A 24,959-nucleotide genomic window follows, 5' to 3' on the forward strand; every position below is an offset into this window, starting at 1 on the left:
ATATTTTAATTTAAAAATAAAACAGAAATGTATAACATTCTATAATATATTATATAATATTAGTCTAAAAAATAACTTGGATTGTGTGATGTATTTGATATATCAGGCTTTTATGGCTCGTATAGTCTTAAAGAATGAGGTAAAAAATCGAATGATCTGAATATGAGTCTGTGCTCTACATCTCCAGTAATGAGATGAGATGTAAAGGATCCGCACATATAACACAGTGATTGAGAGCTGAAGAAATAAACTCTCCTCAGAAGATTGTGAAGATCATTCCTCCGCTGAGGAACAGTGAAAGTAAAGCTTCTTCGCTTTCGTTCTCTATGTGTTTCTTCACTTCTCTTCTTTGCGAGGAAAGCCCAGAGAGCACGAGGTCGCGTCACACGAGCCTCTGATCTGAATACGGCCTTCTGTTATTTGCAAGCAAGCCGTTCTTCCACAGGCCCTCCGCAGCCTTTGAGTGCGTCTGATGAAACCAAACGAAATCTCCAGTTCAGCAGTAGAAACCACGTTCTCTCTGCACACATTCACATGCATCGACACAAACTCAGTGATGAAGCACGTCTGTTTCTGATGATTTGAGACACGTCAGCATCAGTCTGTCAGGCTTCACTCACACTGGGCAAAGTATTTGAGCTGGTTTCTGATGTTTATCAAAAACGTTTATCAATGCAAAACAAAAAAAGGATGAAAAGCTAAATACTGTAACAATCAACGATTATTATTGTTTTTTTAAATCGAATCTTTCGTTGCATATGGTTTTAGAAAATGTAATGTGAATTTGAATTAAATATATAATAATTACTGCTTTTGACAGCCTTTAGGGTTGGGTTTATTAAAAAAAAAAAACTTTTAAAAATAAATTTCCTCTCGCATGTTGACAAGAAAAAATGTATTTTTATTCACTTATGTCTGTGCAAAAGAAAAGGATAAAATAAAACTATGTTTATTTAATGCCTCTAAAAAGCAAACCACAAAAGAAAAAGTATATATATATAATTTTTTTTTTAATTTTTTTTTTTTGTTATTAGATCCAAACAAATCAAAAGTCTGAAGGAAAAGCTAACCAAACAATTTGTAAAAAAAATATATATACATCGATAATATAAAATATAAAAAATATTCATTTACAAACTGAAAATATATTTTTTTTTATGTTTTATATTTTATTTTTTTATGTATTTTTATATTATTTATTTATTTTTATATATTTAAAGATTTGTGTGAAAAAAAACAAGTCTTATTTACAATGCCACACAGTTTACCTACAATGCAACACACACAGCACCAACTTCACTTGAGAATAGCACAGTGATCCTAACCCAGAGACCTTGACCAAATCACTGTAATGAACAGCCTCAAGTGTCTCCATAGAAGACACTAATGCTCAATAAATATTAATTAATATTAATCTGAATAAAGTAGTATAATCCATTAGTCTAACTGTCTAACTGTGTGCGTGACAACTTCAGACACATCTAATCAAATCAGAAATGAGTCTGAACTCTAAAGTGAATTAATCTACTCTCTCTCTCTCTCTCCACCAATGCATGTGTTTCCGTCTCTCGCATGTATTTATGAGTCCATGTTTGTCTTTTTGAGCTCAGAATCTCATTAATGTAGTACACGATGGCTTCAGAGCTCAGAAACCGCAGGAACACGAGCTAATAGTTTTGCATAATTCAGTACAATGGTTGTAATGATAAATAAATTGCTGCATTTTCTCGCTGTCTGACGTAATTTGCTTTTCTTTGTAAACGTGTATGCGCTGAGGTGCTCATGATCCGCCCTGTGCTTCTTGCAAACAAGGAAACAAGTCAGAAAAAGCAGAGGAAATCAAATTGAACTCCAAGCTAACACACACACACACACACACTGCTTTGCTTTCTCTTGTTGTTAAAAGTAAGTTGGATAATGTCAGGACGGGTGAAAACTTCACAAAGATTTATGCCAAAATCCTCAAAACTTTGAATCTTCACTCAGCCAAAAAACAATCTGCAGGCCGTCGAGCGCATCCATGTGATGCCAGATTCTGAATAATTAGCACTTTTGGAAAGAAGCGTGTGTGTGTGTGTGTGTGTGTGTGTGTGGTGATTGAAAAAGCCCTCGAAGCGGTTCAAATATTAAAACCACAAGGCGGTTGTTGCTTTGCATATTTCACTGCATGTGCTCAGAAATCTGCTGTTTTGCACTGATCCAGAAAAACCAAGTCAAACTGAGAGTTTAAAACGCTGAAGACACACACACACACAGATCTATTAAAGGACGTCTCATAAACAGCATCAGTGACATGCTGTCCACTTCCACAGACAATCATTTGGACTCATCAGAACAAGCAGAACTCAGTTATGGTACAGTAATGCAACTGTGCCTGAGGGTACATGTTTTCAGTTTGAGCACCTGCGTGAATTATTCATTAAAAACTTGTTTTGAGGTGCAACTTCTGTTCTAGGTGAACGGACTTTTGCCGATGTAATTTCTGTGTGTTGCTCCATGTAAACAGTGTTTTACAGATAGTTGCGTTATGTTCCTTTGTGGTTTCTTGTTCATAATTTCATAGGAGTCCATAATCCATAATATTGCTTCCTCCAGTGAAAAAGCAGATATCTCTCATGATTCGGCTCAGATCGTAACAGGAGAAAGTGTTATTATAGATTATGGACTGGTATTTAAGTTAAAAACGTCTTAATGCTGGATTTGTCTCATCTTTTGTCTTCTCCAGATGTTCACTGATGGACTGGAGTGATGTGATTATTGTGATGCTTTTATCAGCTGTTTGGACTCTCAATCTGACGGCACCCATTCACTGCAGAGCATGCATTGATTCGAGACACTGATGCAATGCTACATTTCTACAAACATTTCTACTGTATCAAAACATTTGATTAAAAAACATTTTGTGCTTGTATTTTGGCACAAATCCGTAATCAGTTTTCCCAACATGGGCAGGCTATGTGACATCCACATCCTAATAAACCATGAACAAGGAAGAAAAAAAAAACATGCAACCCAATAAAACGTACAGTATATAAATACTGTGATGCAAAAGCGGTGAAAGTGCTGCTATACTGCTGAAACCGTACAATGATTCAGTGCACACGGAGGAGATCCTAATATCCCATTACTGAGAGTATGAAGTGTTATTAAACAGAGCTGGATTACACAGCTGTAATCTCTAATCTAACCTCAGCGCTGCCCACATAATCCTCCGGATTACAGACAATAAAAACTTCAATCTCTTTAAACACTGCTTTAAACTTTGAGCACCTTCTCAGAGCTACTGCTTATGAATTGCATGCATTATTAATCAGAATACATTAGCTCTTATTAATTTAAATACTTAGATGCACACGGATTGTGCATTAATTTCCATGGAAACCCCGAGCCTGACATTGGAACTCAATAACGTGATCTTTCCTCCCAAATGAGTTATTTAACGAGGAGGATTTCATTTAATCCGCTTATATATTAGCAAAGTCAACAGAAAGTTGCTCTTTTATTGCATTAAAGCCATAAGAATAATATTTCTGGAGAATGTTCTAGTCTCTCTAGCATCAGAGGTTCATCTTTCGGAAACACAAATGCATGCAAAACGCTAAAGATGCATGCAACGTTGATTGATTATTTTTTCAAATGCACTGATTAAGAAGACTTAATGAATCATTAGATAAATGCAATTAATTTTTGTAACAACATTTTTGCACCACATATATCTACATCTTATTTATCAGTATGCATGCAAGAGATAATGGATGTTTTTAGCCTTCATTTATCAAGTTCACCTTCATCAGTTCAAACTGCATGAAATATACAATCACGCCGACCTGTACAATCAAGAGTCAATAATAAAGCACCTTTTAGCCACAGACCAACCAGCAACATCGAGTCAAGCGATTAACCCGCCCACTTCCTGTCTGCTAACCGCACATACATCACTGCTGATCACGATCAAATCACGATCAATGAGTGCTTACTGGACAAGGTTTCCCCTTCCTCTTTCTCTCAAACATTAGGAAGGGGATCGCAGGGATGATTTGCTTTCTTGTCAAATCTATAAAGACGAATAAAGACACATCAGCCATGACAGCCAGAGGAGGATATCAACTAACACTTCTTACTCAGTTTCTAATCTCCTGAATAATAAAACCATGTTGCATCATGTGGGAAAGTGGATTACAAACACTCATCATTCTGTAATCACTGCGTCTTCTAAACCACAACATGTTTGCTGAAAATAATCTGTGTCATTTGATATTCCGCTTCCCAGTGTAAACAAATATTGAAAAATACAAAAACAAACAGCTCCAGGTGTGATGAAAGCTTGAGAAATACTTCACACCGAAATCAAAAGAAAAACAGAAATGAAAATGAATTGGATGTATAAATGATATACAGTACATATATCCAATTCTCCCTCCAGTAATTAAAAAAAGATTAAATATTTGTAGATATTTTAAAATATAGTAGTTGATATTTATATATTTAAATAAAATATAAATTATATTAAATATAATTATTCTAATGTATTTAAATTATATATACATGTTAAATTTACTAGTAATTTATTATTATATTCATTTATTTTCATATATGCACACACACATACATTTTATATATATATTTACATGTTTATAAATTTATATATTCATACTTTTATATTTTATATAAGTATATTTAAAATAACATATTTTTTCTTAAATATATGCATGCACGTGTGTGTTTTTATATATACTACAGTACATTATAAATACACACAGTAAACACACATATATTATGTAAACAAAAACTTTTATTTTGGATACGATTAATCGCGATTAATTGTTTGACAGCACTAATTATATAGAAATAGTAAAGTACATTAATTTTTGGTGAATTTATTAAAATTTTGTGACTTCCCTAATAATAATACGATTTACAGGAGGGAGAGTGCTTCATTTATAATCTGAATAATAGGCTTCGTTTTCTTTCTGCAAATCCTAACTTCTTTGAATTACTTGTGAAAACATGACCCAGCATTTCTTTAAGAAACTCAACCAATATTTTAAACGACTTACCGAGAGGAGTAAATAGGTTTGGGAGTTTTTAAATGGCTGGGTTTAAGATGAGAGATGGATTTGATCTACAGAGGGAATGAGTCTGGTCTACCGAGAGAAATATGAGACATTTGTGTAACTTTAATAAAGTTCCTATGGCCTGTCGCTCCGTGCTGCATGCTGTAATTGCCAGATGAGGCGTTCCTGCTTTGCATCGCAGCAGATCGTGTCTGTATCTGCCCACGCAGGGAAACGGCGGCCGTCTGGTTACCTGAGCAACGAATTTCCTCCGTCCCTCCATTCATCACCCTGCACTGCAGTGTGATCCTCAAACACACACAGTTTACACAGACATCCTCACACCGCACAAAGACACGTTCAGGGACTCTCTGTTCTCATGTGCAGACTGACACTGCTTGAACAGAAGAGGTAAATGTGCCCCTCTAAATGCATCTAAATGCATCATGCAAGCAATTTGACTCAAAGTTGTAATTTCCCATTTTAAAATTATACTTAATATCTATGAAATAAGCCTCTTTTTCTCACCAAGGCTGCGTTTATTTGATTAACAATAGATTAAAAAAAAAAAAACATTTTTAGAACTGAAATCCATTTTTTTCTGTTTGAATATATTTGAAGTTGTAATTTATTTCTGTGATGCACAGCTGAATTTTCAGCATCATTACTCCAGTTTTTAATGTCATCCTTCGGAATTCATTCTAATATGCTGATTTGCTGCTCAAGAAATTTTTGATTATTATCAAAGTCGAAAACTGCTTGAAATTCAACTTTTGTTCTCGTTCTGCACCATTTATGCATGAATATCATGTGGCTTGTGTGTTATTACTGTCCTAAATGACGAGTCTAACCATTTTCACTTGGCAGATAAATGTACAAGTGAAAATAATCTCATACTTGCATACACCCGAGTCATATCTACAGAGGCATGTATGGAGCCTTTTCCCTTGGTCCTGTAAGCAATTTGCTTCAGAAAAACCTAAGAAGAATCAAGTTATTTTGCCGTGTGGTTTGGTGACACCAGTGGCACAGAAATTGCTTAGAGCAGCTGTAAGAATAATTGCATGTGTACGTGTTTGTGCTGAAATTCATGTTGAAATTCATCACTCTGTACCTGATTGTGTGCTTGTGTCCCAGCTCTACAGTCTACATTGCAATGAGCATGAGCCTCTGAAACCCAATCTCCATGTGCTCCCAGAGATCCGGTTCTTTCTCCATTTCGCCAGCACAGAACATGCCTTTCTCTAAATTGTCCTGGAAGAAAAAAAAAAGTGAGACATTTTGACAATCTGAATTGATGTCACACCTTTAAAAAGCACGATTCTGCAGCCATCTCATGCCTTTGGTCCTCAATCCCTGAAGCCAAATCCCTATAACATTCACCAGGGGATAACTATATTGCTCAAGTTGCATGTTTGACATGTTCCTGGTCTTATTTTGAGCACTTCATCAATGCATGTTATTCCCCACTCAGCTGCTGATGCTTTCATTGCTTTCTAGGAGAAACAAGTGATGCATTAATAAAGGAATAGTTCATGCAAAAACTTAAATTTGCAGAAAAAGTAATCACCCTCAGGTCATTCAAGACGTAGATGAGTTTGTTACTTCATCAGATTTGGAGAAATGTAGCATTCATCACTTGTTCACCGATGGATGCTCTGCAGTGAACAAACAGTCCAAACAGCTGATAAAAACACCACAATAATCCTCACCACTCCAGTCCAGAAATCAATGTCTTGAGAAGCCATTATCTGCGTGTTTGTAAGAAACTAATTCATCACCAAGTTTTATTTTCAAAACATTGCTTCTGGCTGAAATTCAACTTCATACTCCATACTTTGTCTAGTGCAAAACTCCCTGGAGCTGTGTGAAGTCCGTTCCTGCTTCAAACGCTCCACCATCATCACTTTACCTAAGAAACCATAAATCGCAGGACTTAATGACTACAGACCTTTTGCTTTAACATCTGTGGTCATGAAGTCATTTGAGAGACTGGTGCTGGGCTACTTGAAGGACATCACTGGACCCCCTGCAGTTTGCTTACAGAGCAAACAGGTCTGTGGATGATGCAGTCAACATGGGATTGCACTATATCCTCCAACATCTGAACAAACCAGGGACTTATGCAAGAATCTTGTTTGTGGACTTCAGCTCCGCTTTCAACACCATCATCCCGGACACCCTTCAGAATAAACTCACACAGCTCCATCTGTCAGTGGATCACCAGCTTCCTGACAGACAGGCAGCAGCTAGTGATGCTGAGAAAACTCACATCCAACACCCGCACCATCAGCACCGGAGATCCCCAGGGCTATGTCCTCTCCCCACTGCTCTTCTCTCTTCACTGCACCTCTACAGACGCCTCTGTCAAGCTCCTGAGGTTTGCAGACGACACCACAATCATCGGACCACATGCACAGATAACACAGTTTTACTCGGCTATCATTGAGTCTGTTCTGTGCTCTTCTATAACTGTCTGGTTTGGGTCAGCCAGCAAAACAGATTTAAGAAGTCCGCAACGGACTGTTAGGACCGCAGAAAGGATCATTGGTGTGGACCTGCCCAGTCTTCAGGACTTGTGCAAATGCAGGGTGAAGAAATATCATCACGGACCCCTCTCAACCCAGACACAACCTGTGTGCACATCTCCCTTCAGACAGACGCTACAGATCTCTATGCATAACATCTAGTCATAAAAACTATTTCCCCCCCATGCCATCTCCAGCTTAAACAGCTAACATATGAATCATTAACTGTGTTCTGTGATTCATTTCCGTAAATCATTCTACATCTGTAATTATAGCCTTTCTCAAGTATAATGTAAATACATATGCATATCTATATTATTTATACAGTAAAATAGAGTAAATATGCACAAATCTGTACATAAATCAATCTACTGTTCCAGATTCATACATATTATTTATTGCTAAGTCTTGCTAAATTATTTATTTATTTTTTGTTCTCATGTCAGATGTGTATGTACCAGGAGCACCTAAAAAACACAACAAATTCCTCGTGTGTTTGCGCACACCTGTCGAATAAATGCTTTCTTCAGTGAAAAAAATCTCCTGTTGTCCCTCACATTAAAATCTGCCCACATATTTGTTTAGAGCTGTTTTGGCTTGTAAACAGTACTTGATCTGTGCAGATTTCTCTCCTGATTCAGGAGAGATATCTGCTTTTTCACTGGAGAAAGTAGATAATATGTATAGAGAACTTATATTTTAGTTGAAAACGTCTTGATTTGTTTCTTAAGACTTCACAAGATTTTAATTGATGGACTATAGTGCTGTGGATTACTTGTGATGATTTTGATCAGCTCTCATTCTGACGGCACCCATTCACTGCAGAGGATCCATTGGTGAGCAAGTGATGGAACGCTGAATTTCTCCAAAACTGATGAAGAAACAAACTCATCTACATTTTGGATGGCCCAAGGGGGAGCGCATTTTCATTCATGGGAGAACTATTCCTTTAAAGAGATCTCATCTGAGGTTTTCTTTTCCTGTGAGACATGACCAGAATTAGATATGAATGTGTGCCTGTTTTGAAGTATTCCATTACCCACAACAACCTGGACAGATGCACCTGTATATCAAGAGCCCTTTCAAGAAAACTTTGCGTCTTTGCCCTTGGCATTGATGGTCTGTTTGTCTTTTTATCCCACTCTTCGCCACGAGATGAGACATGGGCTGAAAAGGTGACTGGCACTTTGTAAGCAGCTCTGGTCCATCTGGTGAAATTGTGCATTTAATCCAATTTCTGCGATGGTCTGAATTCATGTGTGAAAGCTGAAATGAGATGCACCCATTACGCATACACCGAGGCTCGCCACTACAAACGTGGAGGGCATGCAAAGACATGGTATAATTCATTTATGAGATAGATTATTCATATACTGTCAAAGATTACATTTTAGATAAAACACTTTGTTTAGCTTTCCAAAGGCCACAGAATATTACTTAGGCAGACAGCAAGTGCTCTGTCACCAAAATGATATATTGTTATATCAGAGGATTAGGTCATTATAAAATAATGCCTTTATATGGCAATCATATGCCACACTTTGTGCAATAAAACATAAAAGAATCTTTATGCAACTCTGGATTCAAAATGGGTTTGGAATCAGTAATGGAACGTTCAGAACATTCTCAAAAATAACGGTTCTTTAACATCCATGGAATCTTTCCATTTCACAAAAAGTTCTTCATAGTGAAAAGTTCTTTATAGTTTTTTTTTTAAACTTAAGGACCGTTCACTGAAAACTTTTTTGTGGAAACCAAAAATGGTTCTTCTATGGCTTTGCTGCAAATCCCCTCTTTTGAACTTTTATTTTGAAGAGTGAAGATCATCTGGGACAAACTGTTCCTCTAACAGATCAAGGTGAAAATCATCTATTTATGGGAAATGACAATTCCACATAGAGCCAAGAGCATTTTAGCTTCGACTGAAAGCTCTTGCAGTGTTTGGCTGGAATGGGGTTCACACAGAGGTTTGCCAATAATTCTAATGTAAGGACTGTTTGAGAGAAAGAACGTGTGGAAAAGAGGAGGACAACTGACATTGACAACATTGGTGAACAAACAAATTGTGGCAGCGTTGTAGATGATTTGATGCAGCGTTGCGTCCCACATGGATGGAGCTCTGCAGACAGTGCAGGAGAGCCCTGGGAGATGAGAGCACATAAAAACACCTGGGTCCCTCAAATATCACAGCTCCCGCCTCCGATCTGTCTCTCTGGCTGTCAGATACTCTTGCTTGTGTGATATATCTCTCTGCGTCTCTCGTTTTTGTTTGTTTTTTCTGTTTAATAAAGATAAAGTTGACATTCTAAAGAAAATTATCATTACTCACCCTCCTCCTTCCAAACCTGTGCTTCCATGCTGTGGTTCTATTATGGAATTATATACAAAAAAAAAAGAGAATTTTCACTTGGTTATTGAACAGATCATATATAGGCTATTCTCCCAAGATGCAAACAATGTTTACAAAGCACATTAAACTTGTTCTTTGAAAGAATATGAAGGAGAGTAAATGTAATTTTTTCTGAGTGAACTAACCTTCATGCCACACAATCAAACTGATCTTCGTTTAGCTGTAGGACTCTTAGACACCATATGCTTGGTTTCCTTTAAAGAAACTAAAATGTGAAATGTTTTGAAATGCCCTGCAATGTCCTGAGGTCAAATAACATGGATGCATACTGCCATCTAGTGAAGTAAACTTTTTTTGCCTCTATGTGATCATTGCAGCCCCTGCTGACTTAGAAGGACAGTTCTGAAATCAGATCATCTTTCATTTGCTTGTGTATATTTACAATCAATGGAAATTAAATGATTTTTCCACCTTCTGTGCATAAATTAAATGACAGTTTATTGGATAAAAATGTATATGTGACCATGCAACTATACATTACTTTATAACAGTCATTCCTAATCCTGCTCATGGGGACTTTTTGTGTGTCTCTTTATTCTGACACACTGTGCGAAGGAGCTGATGATCTGAATCATGTGTAGTAAATAAGGGAGACGTGCAAAACATGATTAGACCTTGCAGTAAGAACCACTGCTTTATAGAAATATCTCTTATGGCAGAGCAAAGTACACTTGGGGTTTCAGAAGTAGAGCAGCTGGTTCAGGATAGTTAGAACTGACACTTTGTCCTCTCTGGAGGAAGATTTGACATTGGATTTTTTCTTTGACAAGCCGACTGTAAGCTCGCCATTAACCTGAACCAATTGGCTGGTAGACACTGGTGACATCACAACTTCAATCACCTCACACCACTGCTCCAAATGAGTCTTTATTGATTTTTATCATGTATTACATATTTACATTGGTAATTAGATTTAAATCTGGCTTATTATTAATACATCACCCTTTATACTGAAGCATTGCTTGATTAACATTTATATTTGTTGATTTAGACTCTTTTATCCGAAGCAACTTACACTGCTATCAAGGTACACATTTAATCAGCTCTTGCTTTCCCTGAGAAATAAATCCATTCAGAACCCATTATTAAATAATCACAATGAGATCTGATAAATTATCAAACCAAAGGGACTTTTTTTTTTTTTTTTAGAAAGATGACATATGCACAAATCACAAAATACATCTGTGTTCATTGAAGGTGTTTTTGCCCCCAACATTGCATTGATGCAGAGAAAAAAAATCATGTTAGAAGTTTGCTTTATATGCCGGAAAAAGATGCAGTGAATTAAAAAAATTTCCGCTACAGAAATATGGGAACACCTTCTCTGGAAATCCACCCGTGTAGGTGCATAAAACTCTGTTTCTGAAGGGTTCAGTGAATCTCAGCTCTCCTTTGTCAAAGTCCAGCTGCAGTCGGATGATACTTGGCCACTCACTGTCATCAATACATCTGACAGGTTTATAACCTTTTTTGTATTCACCATCAATAAAACGTAAACACCAAAAACGACTCCTTGGATCCATTTTGTAAAGTCTTTTGCGGTTCACTGTTTCCCCAACCACTCCCAACATCCAGTGGTCGCTTTCTCCCACATCTACGTCCCAGCAGTGCACACCTGAGCTGAAGCCCTGCGAGGCCAGTACTCCCACATACAGCCTCTCTGGGTTATCAAAGGTGTGCATTTGCATTTCTACATAGCGAAAACTGGTGTAATCTTCTGACACCTGTAGTTTACTGGAGGCTGTGTCTGGATCCAGAGTCACAGGAGCTGAAACACAGATGACTGTAAACTGCAGAGCCTTTCATCAGAATATTTATTTGTGACGTAAATGAATGAATTATGTATATGGAACATGAAATTCTCCCTTTTGTGTTCCATGGGGAAAACATAAGGAATCGAAGTCTTAGCAGACATTATTACTTACGGTGTTCAACAAGATTCTGCATTCTGGCCCAGGTGGTGAAAATGATTGTCTGAATGGGATAGTGTTGGTACTCCTGTAGTCTAAGGGTCGTATTTGGTGCTAACGGGTGTTGGACTCTGTGTACATAACCAGTAATATATTTGGCATCCACAAGTTAAATGGGTTAACAACTGTAGAAACCAACTAACTGGGAAAAAACTCACCTTTTTATTGTATCACTGTAATTCTGAGTGAGAAATACAGCAATTAGTGCTTAGTCATGTGGTCATAAACAGTGATTATCAGACATGCTTGCTTCAGGTTACAGCTTTCTGATTGACTTCTGTTCGTGGCGTTGTGTGTATCATTGTGTATTCGTTCTGTACCTGGAGAAATGTGATGTTTTCGGCTTCCGTGTCCTGCCAGACGGCTGCCATCCTCTCAGACAGATCTGATATCTGTTTGGACAGCTCCTTCATTCTAGCCTTGAGTTTCTCATCTTGAGGTTGCATTTCTTTCTGGAATGATCTGATGTGTTTCTCCTCCTCGTCTCGAAGAAACTGATGGAGCTTCTCAAATTCCTTCTTGATCTGGTTTTCTGTCATACTGATGTGTTCCTAAAAGAGATTAAGAAGGTTTAAGCATTTTTGTTAACATAATCTTTACTACTTTAAAAACACTAACCACATAAAGTACCTTAAAGAGCTCAGCCTGTTTCACACAGCTCTCACAGGCTTTCTTGAGTTTATCAAGGGTCTCCTGAAGTTTGTTCATCTTTGTCTTGAGATCTCTCTAGAATCACATTATAAATTATTAATATTGAGCTCAAAGAAGCCAGAAGTCATTCAGATCAGATTCCAAACTCTTCATACCTTTAAATTCCCAGCGGCTTCGTCGACAGGAGAACACTTGTGATTTTCATGCTTCTTTGACGTGTAACAGACCAAACAGATGGGCTGCTGGTCCTTAAAGCAGAAGAGTTTGAGTGCCTCTTTATGTTCTGGACAAACGTCTCCTGAAACAGCGGAGGGTTTTCTCTTCTTGAAGGTCTCACAGAGTGCTCTGAACGCCAGGCTCTTGGTGGGTTCGTCGTGAGAGCATTCCTTCCGACAGACTGGACACCGCGGCACGTCCTGAGTTGTCCAGAAACGCTGGAGACATTTCTCACACAAACTGTGGCTACATTTCAGAGTGACCGGATCGGTGAAGACATCACAACAGATGAGACATGTCAAGTCCTCTTCCAGGAAGGACAGAGCGTCTGCCATGGAGGTTTCCAATCCTTGACCAATAAAAGTTATGACAGCAATTGTACAGAACCAGTTTTTCTATGTCTTAAAGAAAATGCATCGTACTTTGCTCTCCTGTTAGAGATATTATGAAACATGCTTCATCTTTCCCCACACCAAATCTTTCTTTTCAGTCTGTTATCTTTAGCAGGATATTGCATCATTGCCAATAAAAATCAGGCACAGGCACCTGCACAGCATTATACATTAAAGGATTAGCAATGACTAGTTAGGTTTTAACTTGTTTACCTGATTTGCTTGACTATGTTCTTCTAAGGCAAGCTATATACATAAAGTAATGTCTAGTCCCATAATAACACCTAATTTTAAACAATAAACTTATATTTACATTTAATCATTCAGCAGACACTTTTATCTAAAGCAACTTACAAATGAGAGGAATAGAAGCAATCAAAACAATACAACCGCAACAATAGATAAGTGTTGTGACAAGTTCTGGTTAATCTAACGCAGAACACATAATAAATAAAAAGAATAAAAAGTAGATAGACAAGAGATTAAATAGATAAAGTTAATGTTAGAGGGTCAAGTTATTATTATTTATTTATTTACTGAACCAAGGGTGTCATAAATATGCCTACCCAATGTCAACATCAGCTGCAGGTGATGATTAGATGTTGACGTGACAGTCTGAGATTTGTGCATGGAATGAAAAATATGTGTAATAATGTAAGAGTATGGTAGGAGAAATCATGTGCATGTATTTAGGTCTGTAGGTCCCAGTGATGTCGTGAATATGAAGAAAAGGAGGGGTCCTAAAACTGATCCCTGAGGAACACCCTGACCAGTTGCAGTCCTTTGGATACCTTCTCACTCCAGATAAAGATAAAGACTCAAACCAGTGAAGAGGAGTTCCTGTGATGCCCAGTGATGAGAGGGTGACAGAAGAATCTGATCTACAGTGTCAAAAGCGGCTTCAGAACCCAACAGTAGTGATGGGCATGTTCAAAACACTGCTTCATGAAGTTTCAAAATATTTTTGAATCTTTTGTTTCGAAATCAGTGTTTTGGAGTGTGTATCAAAACCAGCCAGGCCCATGATTTCAGCGAAGTAAACTTCGTTAAGTCACACTGTTTCAAAACGTTTAGAAACTCTGATGGTTCACCACTAGAGGGTGTTGATCCCCGTGAACCACTTCTGGTTGCCCATTTAATCATGTGACAAGACTTCCCACAAAATAAAAGAAAAAAAATAAAGAATTCAGATGTTACGAGTTAAACAAAAGATACAGTAACTTCCCTTTAACACAGATGGCTATATATGTAAAACAAAAACAAAAAAAGTGTAAAAACATTAAATACTTCCAACCTACAAATCACATCATACCTTAAAAAAAAAGATCTTATGATAGAATTAAATCCACCTCCTTCTCCTGACTGATAACACTACTCTTGCACATAACACAAGCACTAATATAACAAAGTATTTAAGTGTTTATTGTTTAAAAAAAATGGTATTTCTAAAAAAAAAAAAAAAACTCCATTTTTAATATAACATTAATATAACTTTGACTGGATTCGTCTGAAGGAAGAAAATCATATACACGTAGGATGCACATCCTAAAACACAAGCACAAGCTAATTTTCATTTTTGGGTGAACTAACCCTTTAAGTGTTTTGACTATGAATGAAAAGAGACCGATCTGTAACTATCTACACGTGAAGGGTTTTAAGGCTAGTGTGTAGTCAGCAGATTTTACGTAAAAAAGAAATATCTTCAGGATGATGCAAGACCCCACTGTAAAAAAATATTTTGCTTATTATACGTCTACTTGCCACATATGTAAATAATTGAACACAAAATATGAATTACATCATATTTTATTACTTCAAGACGGCTCACAGTAACCGCTCAAGCAGTCTTTTATCAGTTGCAGCAGTTGTTATAAAATTAGCAATTTCGTAAGCGATTGATGAATCAGAAATGAGCATTGACAAAAGACAAGTAAAATTATGAATGAATGACGCAAAGTAGTTCTGCTCCAAGCAGTGCTCGAAGAGAGGCAATGTTCATAAGGAAGTGGTTTTCGTCTTGAAGTAGCCCAGATGCACTGAAGAGGAAAGAGTAGCTGAATTCTCCAGAACACGATACCGTGAATTACCTCTCATGTCTACAAATCACGTGAATTACTGCTAGAGAAGTCGGTCAACCGCAAGTGTTTTTTAATGTGTGGGGCAAACATGTCTAGGGCTTGTGTAGAGTTAGTAAAATAAATAAATAATAATTATTGTTAACTCAGTTGAATAAGTGCATAATAACGAAAACTAAACTTTAAATTACTTTTACTACAAACCTTCCAGTGATCATTTCATATAACTCAGCTCTTTTCTCCTTCTCTGCTGTCACAGCAGCCCCTGCTGGCATTAAAGTATTTAAAACCATCATCATTTATGCATCCTCAAGATGCTTGCTTAGTTGTAGCATACATGGACAGTAAAAAAATAAAAAAAATAAAGGTGCACTTCACTATTAAACGTAAATGTAATCAGTGCAAGAGTTGTGACTAGACATCATTACTTGTGCATTCTGAGATTATGAACAAACACACAGTCTACCAAATTAAGTAAACAAGTAAATTACAAACTAACTAGTAATTCCATATCTCCAATTGTAAAATGTATGCTCTTGATTTAAGATTTGTGTGCTATGTGCACTATGTCAGTGGTTCCCAAACTTTTCCATTCCACGACCCACCTAGACAAGTGTAATATATTTCACGACCCACCAAAATATTAAAAAAAAAAAAAAAACAACGAGTGAAATTACTTTAAACCTAATCTTACTTAAAATTTTTATGACAGAAATTAAGTATTTAAGAAAAATAACCATTTTATTTTAGAGTACAACTGAAAATTTCACTACAAATTTACAAGTTTTAATTTTTGTTTACTGGCGTTAAAATATGTAGTGTCCATAAAAACGTGAAGCAGGCTCACTCCAGTGAAGTGTGATCTGCGCTGCTGTGTTTTGTTGCATTCATGATCCTTCCGTGTGTGTCGGCGAGAACGGAGCACAATCCAACACTTTTTTAGAAAAGCATAAGAAGCAAAGCAGAACTATCTAAAACAGTTTGGAGATTAAAATAATTGTGAAATAGGTAAAAAAAGACCGATTGAACCTTTTAATGACATTGCTCTGAGACCTTCAAAACACGCAACGCACACGGACTTAATTGCAATTTGAAAATCACACTAAGGATATTGCAGTTCATTATTAATGTTGGTGGGCTATATCGTTGTGATGAGTGGGTTCCCAGTTCCCGCCTCCTTCTTCCTGTGATTGTGAAGATTTTAATGTTTTACACTGGTGCCGAAGCCAGGGAGGAAGGAGGGGCGCGCTGCCGAAGATCCTTCGCCGCTGGGGTGAATCCGCAGTGCCATCGAGCAGGGCGAAGGAGTCTGCCGCCGAGGGTGCTCGATGTGGTGGGCTGGAGTGAGTTGCCGGGGGGGGGGGGGGGGGGGGGGGGGGGGGGGGGGGGGGGCGAACTCACTCCAGCCCACCGCCTCGATGACTCCTTCGTGGAAAGAGGTGGGAACCGGCGGACAATCAAACAAAGTTTTAATAACCAAATAAACACAAAACAGCGCGACAGCCCCTCTCGGATGACTGCCGTGCACAAATAAAAAACAAACACAAAATAAAACCCAGGCCTGGTCCTCTCTCGTCCTTCACTGTCATCGCTCCTCTTTTGTATCTTTCCGATCTCCTCCGTGGTTCTTGAGACCGGTGAGTGTTGCTCATTTCCCAATCACTCCACCGGCCTAGCTCTGTTCCCATGGCACTAGGCCCCGCCCCACTCGTCACATTCGTGCAGCCCTAGACTGAACTGTGTTAGTGTCTGTGTGTCATTGAAACGCAAAATTAGCTGCAGCCAAGTGACTTTGTGCGACCCACCTTGTTCCATTCCGTGACCCACGAGTGGGTCGCGACCCACAGTTTGAAAACCCCTGCACTATGTGATCATTTCCTGCCTGTTATTCACTGTAATGTGACATCCTGGAGGGAGGAGCTGATAAAGCTTCTCGTGAAATGAAACTTAAATTACAGAAAAGAAAGTGTTGGGTGTAGTGGGGAAAGGTAAAGCAGGGTTTGCAGGACATCTCCAATAAGAAAGTGGAGTAAATTTATTGGGTTTTAGAAGTAAAGCAGCTATTGCTATTACTACAATTTCTGTTGGAGATTTTATCAGTGGAGTGTTTCTACTGAGAACTGACTTCATGGCTGAAGCTTTGTCCTGTTTTGAGGAGGATTTCACATGTCTCATCTGTTGTGATGTCTTCACCGATCCGGTCACTCTGAAATGTAGCCACAGTTTGTGTGAGAAATGTCTCCAGCGTTTCTGGACGACTCAGGACGTGCCGCGGTGTCCAGTCTGTCGGAAGGAATGCTCTCACGACGAACCCACCAAGAGCCTGGCGTTCAGAGCACTCTGTGAGACCTTCAAGAAGAGAAAACCCTCCGCTGTTTCAGGAGACGTTTGTCCAGAACATAAAGAGGCACTCAAACTCTTCTGCTTTAAGGACCAGCAGCCCATCTGTTTGGTCTGTTACACGTCAAAGAAGCATGAAAATCACAAGTGTTCTCCTGTCGACGAAGCCGCTGGGAATTTAAAGGTATGAAGAGTTTGGAATCTGATCTGAATGACTTCTGGCTTCTTTGAGCTCAATATTAATAATTTATAATGTGATTCTAGAGAGATCTCAAGACAAAGATGAACAAACTTCAGGAGACCCTTGATAAACTCAAGAAAGCCTGTGAGAGCTGTGTGAAACAGGCTGAGCTCTTTAAGGTACTTTATGTGGTTAGTGTTTTTAAAGTAGTAAATATTATGTTAACAAAAATGCTTAAACCTTCTTAATCTCTTTTAGGAACACATCAGTATGACAGAAAACCAGATCAAGAAGGAATTTGAGAAGCTCCATCAGTTTCTTCGAGACGAGGAGGAGAAACACATCAGATTATTCCAGAAAGAAATGCAACCTCAAGATGAGAAACTCAAGGCTAGAATGAAGGAGCTGTCCAAACAGATATCAGATCTGTCTGAGAGGATGGCAGCCGTCTGGCAGGACACGGAAGCCGAAAACATCACATTTCTCCAGGTACAGAACAAATACACAATGATACACACAACGCCACGAACAAAAGTCAATCAGAAAGCTGTAACCTGAAGCAAGCATGTCTGATAATCACTGTTTATGACCACATGACTAAGCACTAATTGCTGTATTTCTCACTCAGAATTACAGTGATACAATAAAAAGGTGAGTTTTTTCCCAGTTAGTTGGTTTCTACAGTTGTTAACCCATTTAACTTGTGGATGCCAAATATATTACTGGTTATGTACACAGAGTCCAACACCCGTTAGCACCAAATATGACCCTTAGACTACAGGAGTACCAACACTATCCCATTCAGACAATCATTTTCACCACCTGGGCCAGAATGCAGAATCTTGTTGAACACCGTAAGTAATAATGTCTGCTAAGACTTCGATTCCTTATGTTTTCCCCATGGAACACAAAAGGGAGAATTTCATGTTCCATATACATAATTCATTCATTTACGTCACAAATAAATATTCTGATGAAAGGCTCTGCAGTTTACAGTCATCTGTGTTTCAGCTCCTGTGACTCTGGATCCAGACACAGCCTCCAGTAAACTACAGGTGTCAGAAGATTACACCAGTTTTCGCTATGTAGAAATGCAAATGGACACCTTTGATAACCCAGAGAGGCTGTATGTGGGAGTACTGGCCTCGCAGGGCTTCAGCTCAGGTGTGCACTGCTGGGACGTAGATGTGGGAGAAAGCGACCACTTGGGAGTGGTTGGGGAAACAGTGAACTGCAAAAGACTTTACAAAATGGATCCAAGGAGTCGTTTTTGGTGTTTACGTTTTATTGATGGTGAATACAAAAAAGGTTATAAACCTGTCAGATGTATTGATGACAGTGAGTGGCCAAGTATCATCCGACTGCAGCTGGACTTTGACAAAGGAGAGCTGAGATTCACTGAACCCTTCAGAAACAGAGTTTTATGCACCTACACGGGTGGATTTCCAGAGAAGGTGTTCCCATATTTCTGTAGCGGAGATTTTTTTAATTCACTGCATCTTTTTCCGGCATATAAAGCAAACTTCTAACATGATTTTTTTTCTCTGCATCAATGCAATGTTGGGGGAAAAAACACCTTCAATGAACACAGATGTATTTTGTGATTTGTGCATATGTCATCTTTCTAAAAAAAAAAAAAAGTCCCTTTGGTTTGATAATTTATCAGATCTCATTGTCATTATTTAATAATGGGTTCTGAATGGATTTATTTCTCAGGGAAAGCAAGAGCTGATTAAATGTGTACCTTGATAGCAGTGTAAGTTGCTTCGGATAAAAGAGTCTAAATCAACAAATATAAATGTTAATCAAGCAATGCTTCAGTATAAAGGGTGATGTATTAATAATAAGCCAGATTTAAATCTAATTACCAATGTAAATATGTAATACATGATAAAAATCAATAAAGACTCATTTGGAGCAGTGGTGTGAGGTGATTGAAGTTGTGATGTCACCAGTGTCTACCAGCCAATTTGTTCAGGTTAATGGCGAGCTTACAGTCGGCTTGTCAAAGAAAAAATCCAATGTCAAATCTTCCTCCAGAGAGGACAAAGTGTCAGTTCTAACTATCCTGAACCAGCTGCTCTACTTCTGAAACCCCAAGTGTACTTTGCTCTGCCATAAGAGATATTTCTATAAAGCAGTGGTTCTTACTGCAAGGTCTAATCATGTTTTGCACGTCTCCCTTATTTACTACACATGATTCAGATCATCAGCTCCTTCGCACAGTGTGTCAGAATAAAGAGACACACAAAAAGTCCCCATGAGCAGGATTAGGAATGACTGTTATAAAGTAATGTATAGTTGCATGGTCACATATACATTTTTATCCAATAAACTGTCATTTAATTTATGCACAGAAGGTGGAAAAATCATTTAATTTCCATTGATTGTAAATATACACAAGCAAATGAAAGATGATCTGATTTCAGAACTGTCCTTCTAAGTCAGCAGGGGCTGCAATGATCACATAGAGGCAAAAAAAGTTTACTTCACTAGATGGCAGTATGCATCCATGTTATTTGACCTCAGGACATTGCAGGGCATTTCAAAACATTTCACATTTTAGTTTCTTTAAAGGAAACCAAGCATATGGTGTCTAAGAGTCCTACAGCTAAACGAAGATCAGTTTGATTGTGTGGCATGAAGGTTAGTTCACTCAAAAAAATTACATTTACTCTCCTTCATATTCTTTCAAAGAACAAGTTTAATGTACTTAATGGTGCTTTGTAAACATTGTTTGCATCTTGGGAGAATAGCCTATATATGATCTGTTCAATAACCAAGTGAAAATTCTCTTTTTTTTGTATATAATTCCATAATAGAACCACAGCATGGAAGCACAGGTTTGGAAGGAGGAGGGTGAGTAATGATAATTTTCTTTAGAATGTCAACTTTATCTTTATTAAACAGAAAAAACAAACAAAAACGAGAGACGCAGAGAGATATATCACACAAGCAAGAGTATCTGACAGCCAGAGAGACAGATCGGAGGCGGGAGCTGTGATATTTGAGGGACCCAGGTGTTTTTATGTGCTCTCATCTCCCAGGGCTCTCCTGCACTGTCTGCAGAGCTCCATCCATGTGGGACGCAACGCTGCATCAAATCATCTACAACGCTGCCACAATTTGTTTGTTCACCAATGTTGTCAATGTCAGTTGTCCTCCTCTTTTCCACACGTTCTTTCTCTCAAACAGTCCTTACATTAGAATTATTGGCAAACCTCTGTGTGAACCCCATTCCAGCCAAACACTGCAAGAGCTTTCAGTCGAAGCTAAAATGCTCTTGGCTCTATGTGGAATTGTCATTTCCCATAAATAGATGATTTTCACCTTGATCTGTTAGAGGAACAGTTTGTCCCAGATGATCTTCACTCTTCAAAATAAAAGTTCAAAAGAGGGGATTTGCAGCAAAGCCATAGAAGAACCATTTTTGGTTTCCACAAAAAAGTTTTCAGTGAACGGTTCTTAAGTTAAAAAAAAAAACTATAAAGAACTTTTCACTATGAAGAACTTTTTGTGAAATGGAAAGATTCCATGGATGTTAAAGACCCTTTATTTTTGAGAATGTTCTGAACGTTCCATTACTGATTCCAAACCCATTTTGCATCCAGAGTTTGTAACGCTTTGACTCGGATAACTCAGTATAAGTCCATTAAAATGAAGAGATATGAAGCGAGGAGTTGGTGTCTCACACATTTAATGGTTGGTACACTGCAACCCGCTCTTCTCATACATGAGATATCAACTCTTCCTTGGCGTTACAAATAAACAAAGACAGAAGAATAACAAGCGGCAGAGCTTATTATTTGTCGTGGTTCTCGTTACACAGTCACGTAGTCCTTCTACGTCATCACCAAACAGCGCCTTAAAGTCAAGCAATCAGTCTCTTAAAGGGCACACCGCAATATAACTTGATGCATGCAAAACATACAGTTTTGGCCGTTACAAGTTGCATAAAAATTATTTTATGGTTTATTGCACAAAGTGTGGCATATGATTGCCATATAAAGGCATTATTTTATAATGACCTAATCCTCTGATATAACAATATATCATTTTGGTGACAGAGCACTTGCTGTCTGCCTAAGTAATATTCTGTTGCCTTTGGAACAAAGGCAACAGATATTCTAATATTCTGTTGCCTTCTGTTTGTTCACAAATGAACAAACTTCAGGAGACCCTTGATAAACTCAAGAAAGCCTGTGAGAGCTGTGTGAAACAGGCTGAGCTCAGCAAGGTATGTGGTTATGGTTTGTTAAGAACTTATGAAGTTCATAATTGCGAATTAATGATTTGAACACACCATTAGTGTTGTAATCAGAAGAGAACATTTACATTATTAACAGAAAGGGTTAAACCATTTAAGGAACACACTAGTATGGACGAAGTCCAGATCAAAAAGGAATTTGAGAAGCTCCATCAGTTTCTTAGAGACGAGGAGGAGAAACACATCAGATCCTTGCGTAAAGAAAAGGAAATTCAAGATGGGAAAGTCAAGGCCAGAATAAAGGAGCTGTCCAAACAGATATCAGATCTGTCTGAGAGGATGGCAGCCGTCTGGCAGGACACGGAAGAAAAAAACATCACATTTCTCCAGGTACAGAACAAATACACAATGATACACACAACGCCACGAACAGAAGTCAATCAGAAAGCTGTAATCTGAAACAAATGTGTCTGACAACAAACGTTCATGATGTTTGCTCAATCCTATTACTAATTGCTTTTATATTTCTCATTCAGAATTACAGCGATACATTAAAAAAGTGAGTCTTTCGCTCTTAGCATTTTTTTACAGCTACAATCCAATTTTACCCAGTGAACACTAAATATCTTACTGTTTATCTACACAGACTCAAACGGCCATCAGTACCAAACACAACCCCTGAACAAGAAGAATATCAGCACCATCATTTTCAGACAATGATCTTCACCACCTGGGCCAGAATGCAGAACCTTGTGGAAAAGTGTGAGTAAATAACATCTGCTTGTACTCCGATTGTGTACATCATTTGCTTACACAAATGTTTTTTCCAAATCGTGCTAAGCTGTTATTTTTTCCATGGATTTCCCCCCATGGAAATTACACTCTGTGCAACTCTTTTTCATACAGTTCATGAGCGAGAAAGTACAATAAATTAAATTACAACTTTCATTGAGTGGAACAGGAAAAAGAAACAGCATTGATGTTTAGAAAGACATGATGAAAAAGTAACGAAAGTAAAGTTGACTGATGAAAGGCTCTGTAGTTTACAGTCATCTGTGTTTCAGCTCCTGTGACTCTGGATCCAGACACAGCCTCCAGTAAACTACAGGTGTCAGAGGATCGCACCAGTGTTGAGTACAAAAAAAAGAAAATACAGGTGTCTGATAACCCAGAGAGGCTGTATGTGGGAGTGCTGGCCTCGCAGGGCTTCAGCTCAGGTGTGCACTGCTGGGACGTAGAGGTAAGAGACAATGACCACTGGACTCTGGGAGTAGTGGGGGAGATGGTGGACCGCAAAAGACTTTACAAAATGGACCCGAAGAGTCGTTTTTGGTGTTTTCGTTATGTGGATTATGAATACAAGAAAGGAAGTAAAACTATCAGCCATATTAAAAGCAATGAGAGGCCAAATGTTATCCGACTGCAGCTGGACTTTGATGAAGGAGAGCTGAGATTCATCGACCCTTTCAGAAACAGAGTTTTATGCACCTACACTGGTGGATTTCCAGAGAAGGTGTTCCCATATTTCTGTAGCGGAGATGTGGACAAGCCACTTAATGTTTTTGTGGCAAAAAAACGAAACTTATAAACAACTTTTTTTTTTGTTACAAATATGTACCTGGGAGGGGTGGAAGGCACCCATACTTAAAAAAAAAACTGTTTGTGGCTTGTCAGAGTAAAATTTTAGCATTACAGATGTTACATCAAAGTAAATGTATCCATGTCTAAGAAATATTCATGAAGCATATAGGTGATTTATCAACATATAATACCATGCAAATCATTTAGCTAAATATTAGCCTGAATAGGTAAGCAAGCTAGATTTTTTTCAAAATTGCAGCTGTGGGGCAAAGTGAGCCAAATGATGCGGGGTAAAGTGAGCCAGCATTTTACCTTACCACATCATAAAGCACTGATGTAGAGTTAAATCTTTAAAGTATTAACTGGTATTATAATGTGATATTACACAACTGATTTACTTTATCAAATATATATATATACGTATTATTTGTAGTTTTATTTAATAGGGAAAGTGTACATGTGCACCAAATCCTTCTCTGATAAGAACCAGAAGGTGCTTTTCACCAAATTATAATCATATATATATATATATATATATCTTTCCACCTGAAGTACGATCGTTCGTTATTGTTTCACGTGCGTTTCCCAAAAATGCATACATTTATTTAAATTAATGAATTTATATACAGTAGAGAGAGAGAGAGAGAGATTATTTCAGGGTCCAATACATACAGTAGCTGTTTTTCGTGCACTTCAGTAAGTAATTGACATTTTTTTTCCCCAGTCTTTGAAGCATTTCCAACATTACTTCTTTTAATTTTTTTTCAGTCATTTAATTTAAATGTGTATATCTATTTTTTTTTGCTCTTTTTAACTATTTAATTTATAAATGAATACAAAAAAAATAAAGAAAACGAGTCATAAAGTGTACAATATAGCACAATCAAATCCTTTTGCACTTGAATCAAGTTAAAGGTGTAATCTGCTGATTGTCCTGCAGGTGAACGCATAAATCTGTCTTGCACTTAGGGCTTTATGATTACTCCAGAGCACTCGTAGATCTATCGCTACTAAAAGTGTTAATTAAGTTACGATGCTTTTCGGAAACTCAGCCCAGGCCAACAGAGAAAAGCTACCATGCCAAGAATCTTTGAAAAAAATGTTTATTCCTTCATTCTAGTTCAGTTTTTTTTTTTTTTTTTTTTTTTTTTTTTTTACTTTACTCAACAAACTCTCTGTTTAGACTGTTTTTGGGACGATTAAAACTTTAGTGTTCAATATATTGTTTCAGAAATGCATGTAATTAAAGATTGAAATTCAAACTAAATTTGGTTGTTTTTTTGTTGTTTAAGTTAGTTTTAGGAAGAGAAATATGACCGTTTGAAAAAGGAAATTTGATTGTACAACAACAACG

General features: G+C 37.8%; 2 protein-coding genes across 2 annotated transcripts; one reads left to right on the top strand and one right to left on the bottom strand.

Moving 5' to 3' along the window:
- Nucleotides 1–11,234: 11,234 nt before the first annotated feature.
- Nucleotides 11,235–13,268, bottom strand: LOC132106220 (zinc-binding protein A33-like). The gene is made up of 6 exons (XM_059511851.1): nucleotides 12,769–13,268; nucleotides 12,593–12,688; nucleotides 12,283–12,513; nucleotides 12,121–12,143; nucleotides 11,918–12,033; nucleotides 11,235–11,760 (listed from the first exon to the last, which is right to left on the bottom strand). The coding sequence occupies exons 1-6, from the start codon at nucleotides 13,162–13,164 to the stop codon at nucleotides 11,237–11,239; spliced, it is 1,386 nt and encodes a 461-aa protein (XP_059367834.1). The 5' UTR covers nucleotides 13,165–13,268; the 3' UTR covers nucleotides 11,235–11,236.
- Nucleotides 13,269–17,177: 3,909 nt separating this feature from the next.
- Nucleotides 17,178–24,125, top strand: LOC132105452 (zinc-binding protein A33-like). Its single transcript, XM_059510564.1, has 6 exons — nucleotides 17,178–17,820; nucleotides 17,901–17,996; nucleotides 22,184–22,414; nucleotides 22,561–22,583; nucleotides 22,671–22,786; nucleotides 23,089–24,125. The coding sequence occupies exons 1-6, from the start codon at nucleotides 17,425–17,427 to the stop codon at nucleotides 23,610–23,612; spliced, it is 1,386 nt and encodes a 461-aa protein (XP_059366547.1). The 5' UTR covers nucleotides 17,178–17,424; the 3' UTR covers nucleotides 23,613–24,125.
- Nucleotides 24,126–24,959: the final 834 nt, after the last annotated feature.

Source organism: Carassius carassius, chromosome 26, assembly GCF_963082965.1.
Source record: "Carassius carassius chromosome 26, fCarCar2.1, whole genome shotgun sequence".
In the NCBI taxonomy this organism is placed as follows: Eukaryota; Metazoa; Chordata; class Actinopteri; order Cypriniformes; family Cyprinidae; genus Carassius; species Carassius carassius.

What these genes read in the sequence shown, in the direction of transcription:
- LOC132106220 (XM_059511851.1), bottom strand. Translation starts at nt 13,164, where the DNA reads ATGGCAGACGCTCTGTCCTTCCTGGAAGAGGACTTGACATGTCTCATC. An exon ending in TACAGTGATACAATAAAAAG is followed by an intron (nt 12,034 to 12,120) that starts GTGAGTTTTTTC and finishes TTATGTACACAG; the next exon opens with AGTCCAACACCCGTTAGCAC. An exon ending in GCAGAATCTTGTTGAACACC is followed by an intron (nt 11,761 to 11,917) that starts GTAAGTAATAAT and finishes TCTGTGTTTCAG; the next exon opens with CTCCTGTGACTCTGGATCCA.
- LOC132105452 (XM_059510564.1), top strand. Translation starts at nt 17,425, where the DNA reads ATGGCTGAAGCTTTGTCCTGTTTTGAGGAGGATTTCACATGTCTCATC. An exon ending in AAAACATCACATTTCTCCAG is followed by an intron (nt 22,415 to 22,560) that starts GTACAGAACAAA and finishes TTTCTCATTCAG; the next exon opens with AATTACAGCGATACATTAAA. An exon ending in GCAGAACCTTGTGGAAAAGT is followed by an intron (nt 22,787 to 23,088) that starts GTGAGTAAATAA and finishes TCTGTGTTTCAG; the next exon opens with CTCCTGTGACTCTGGATCCA.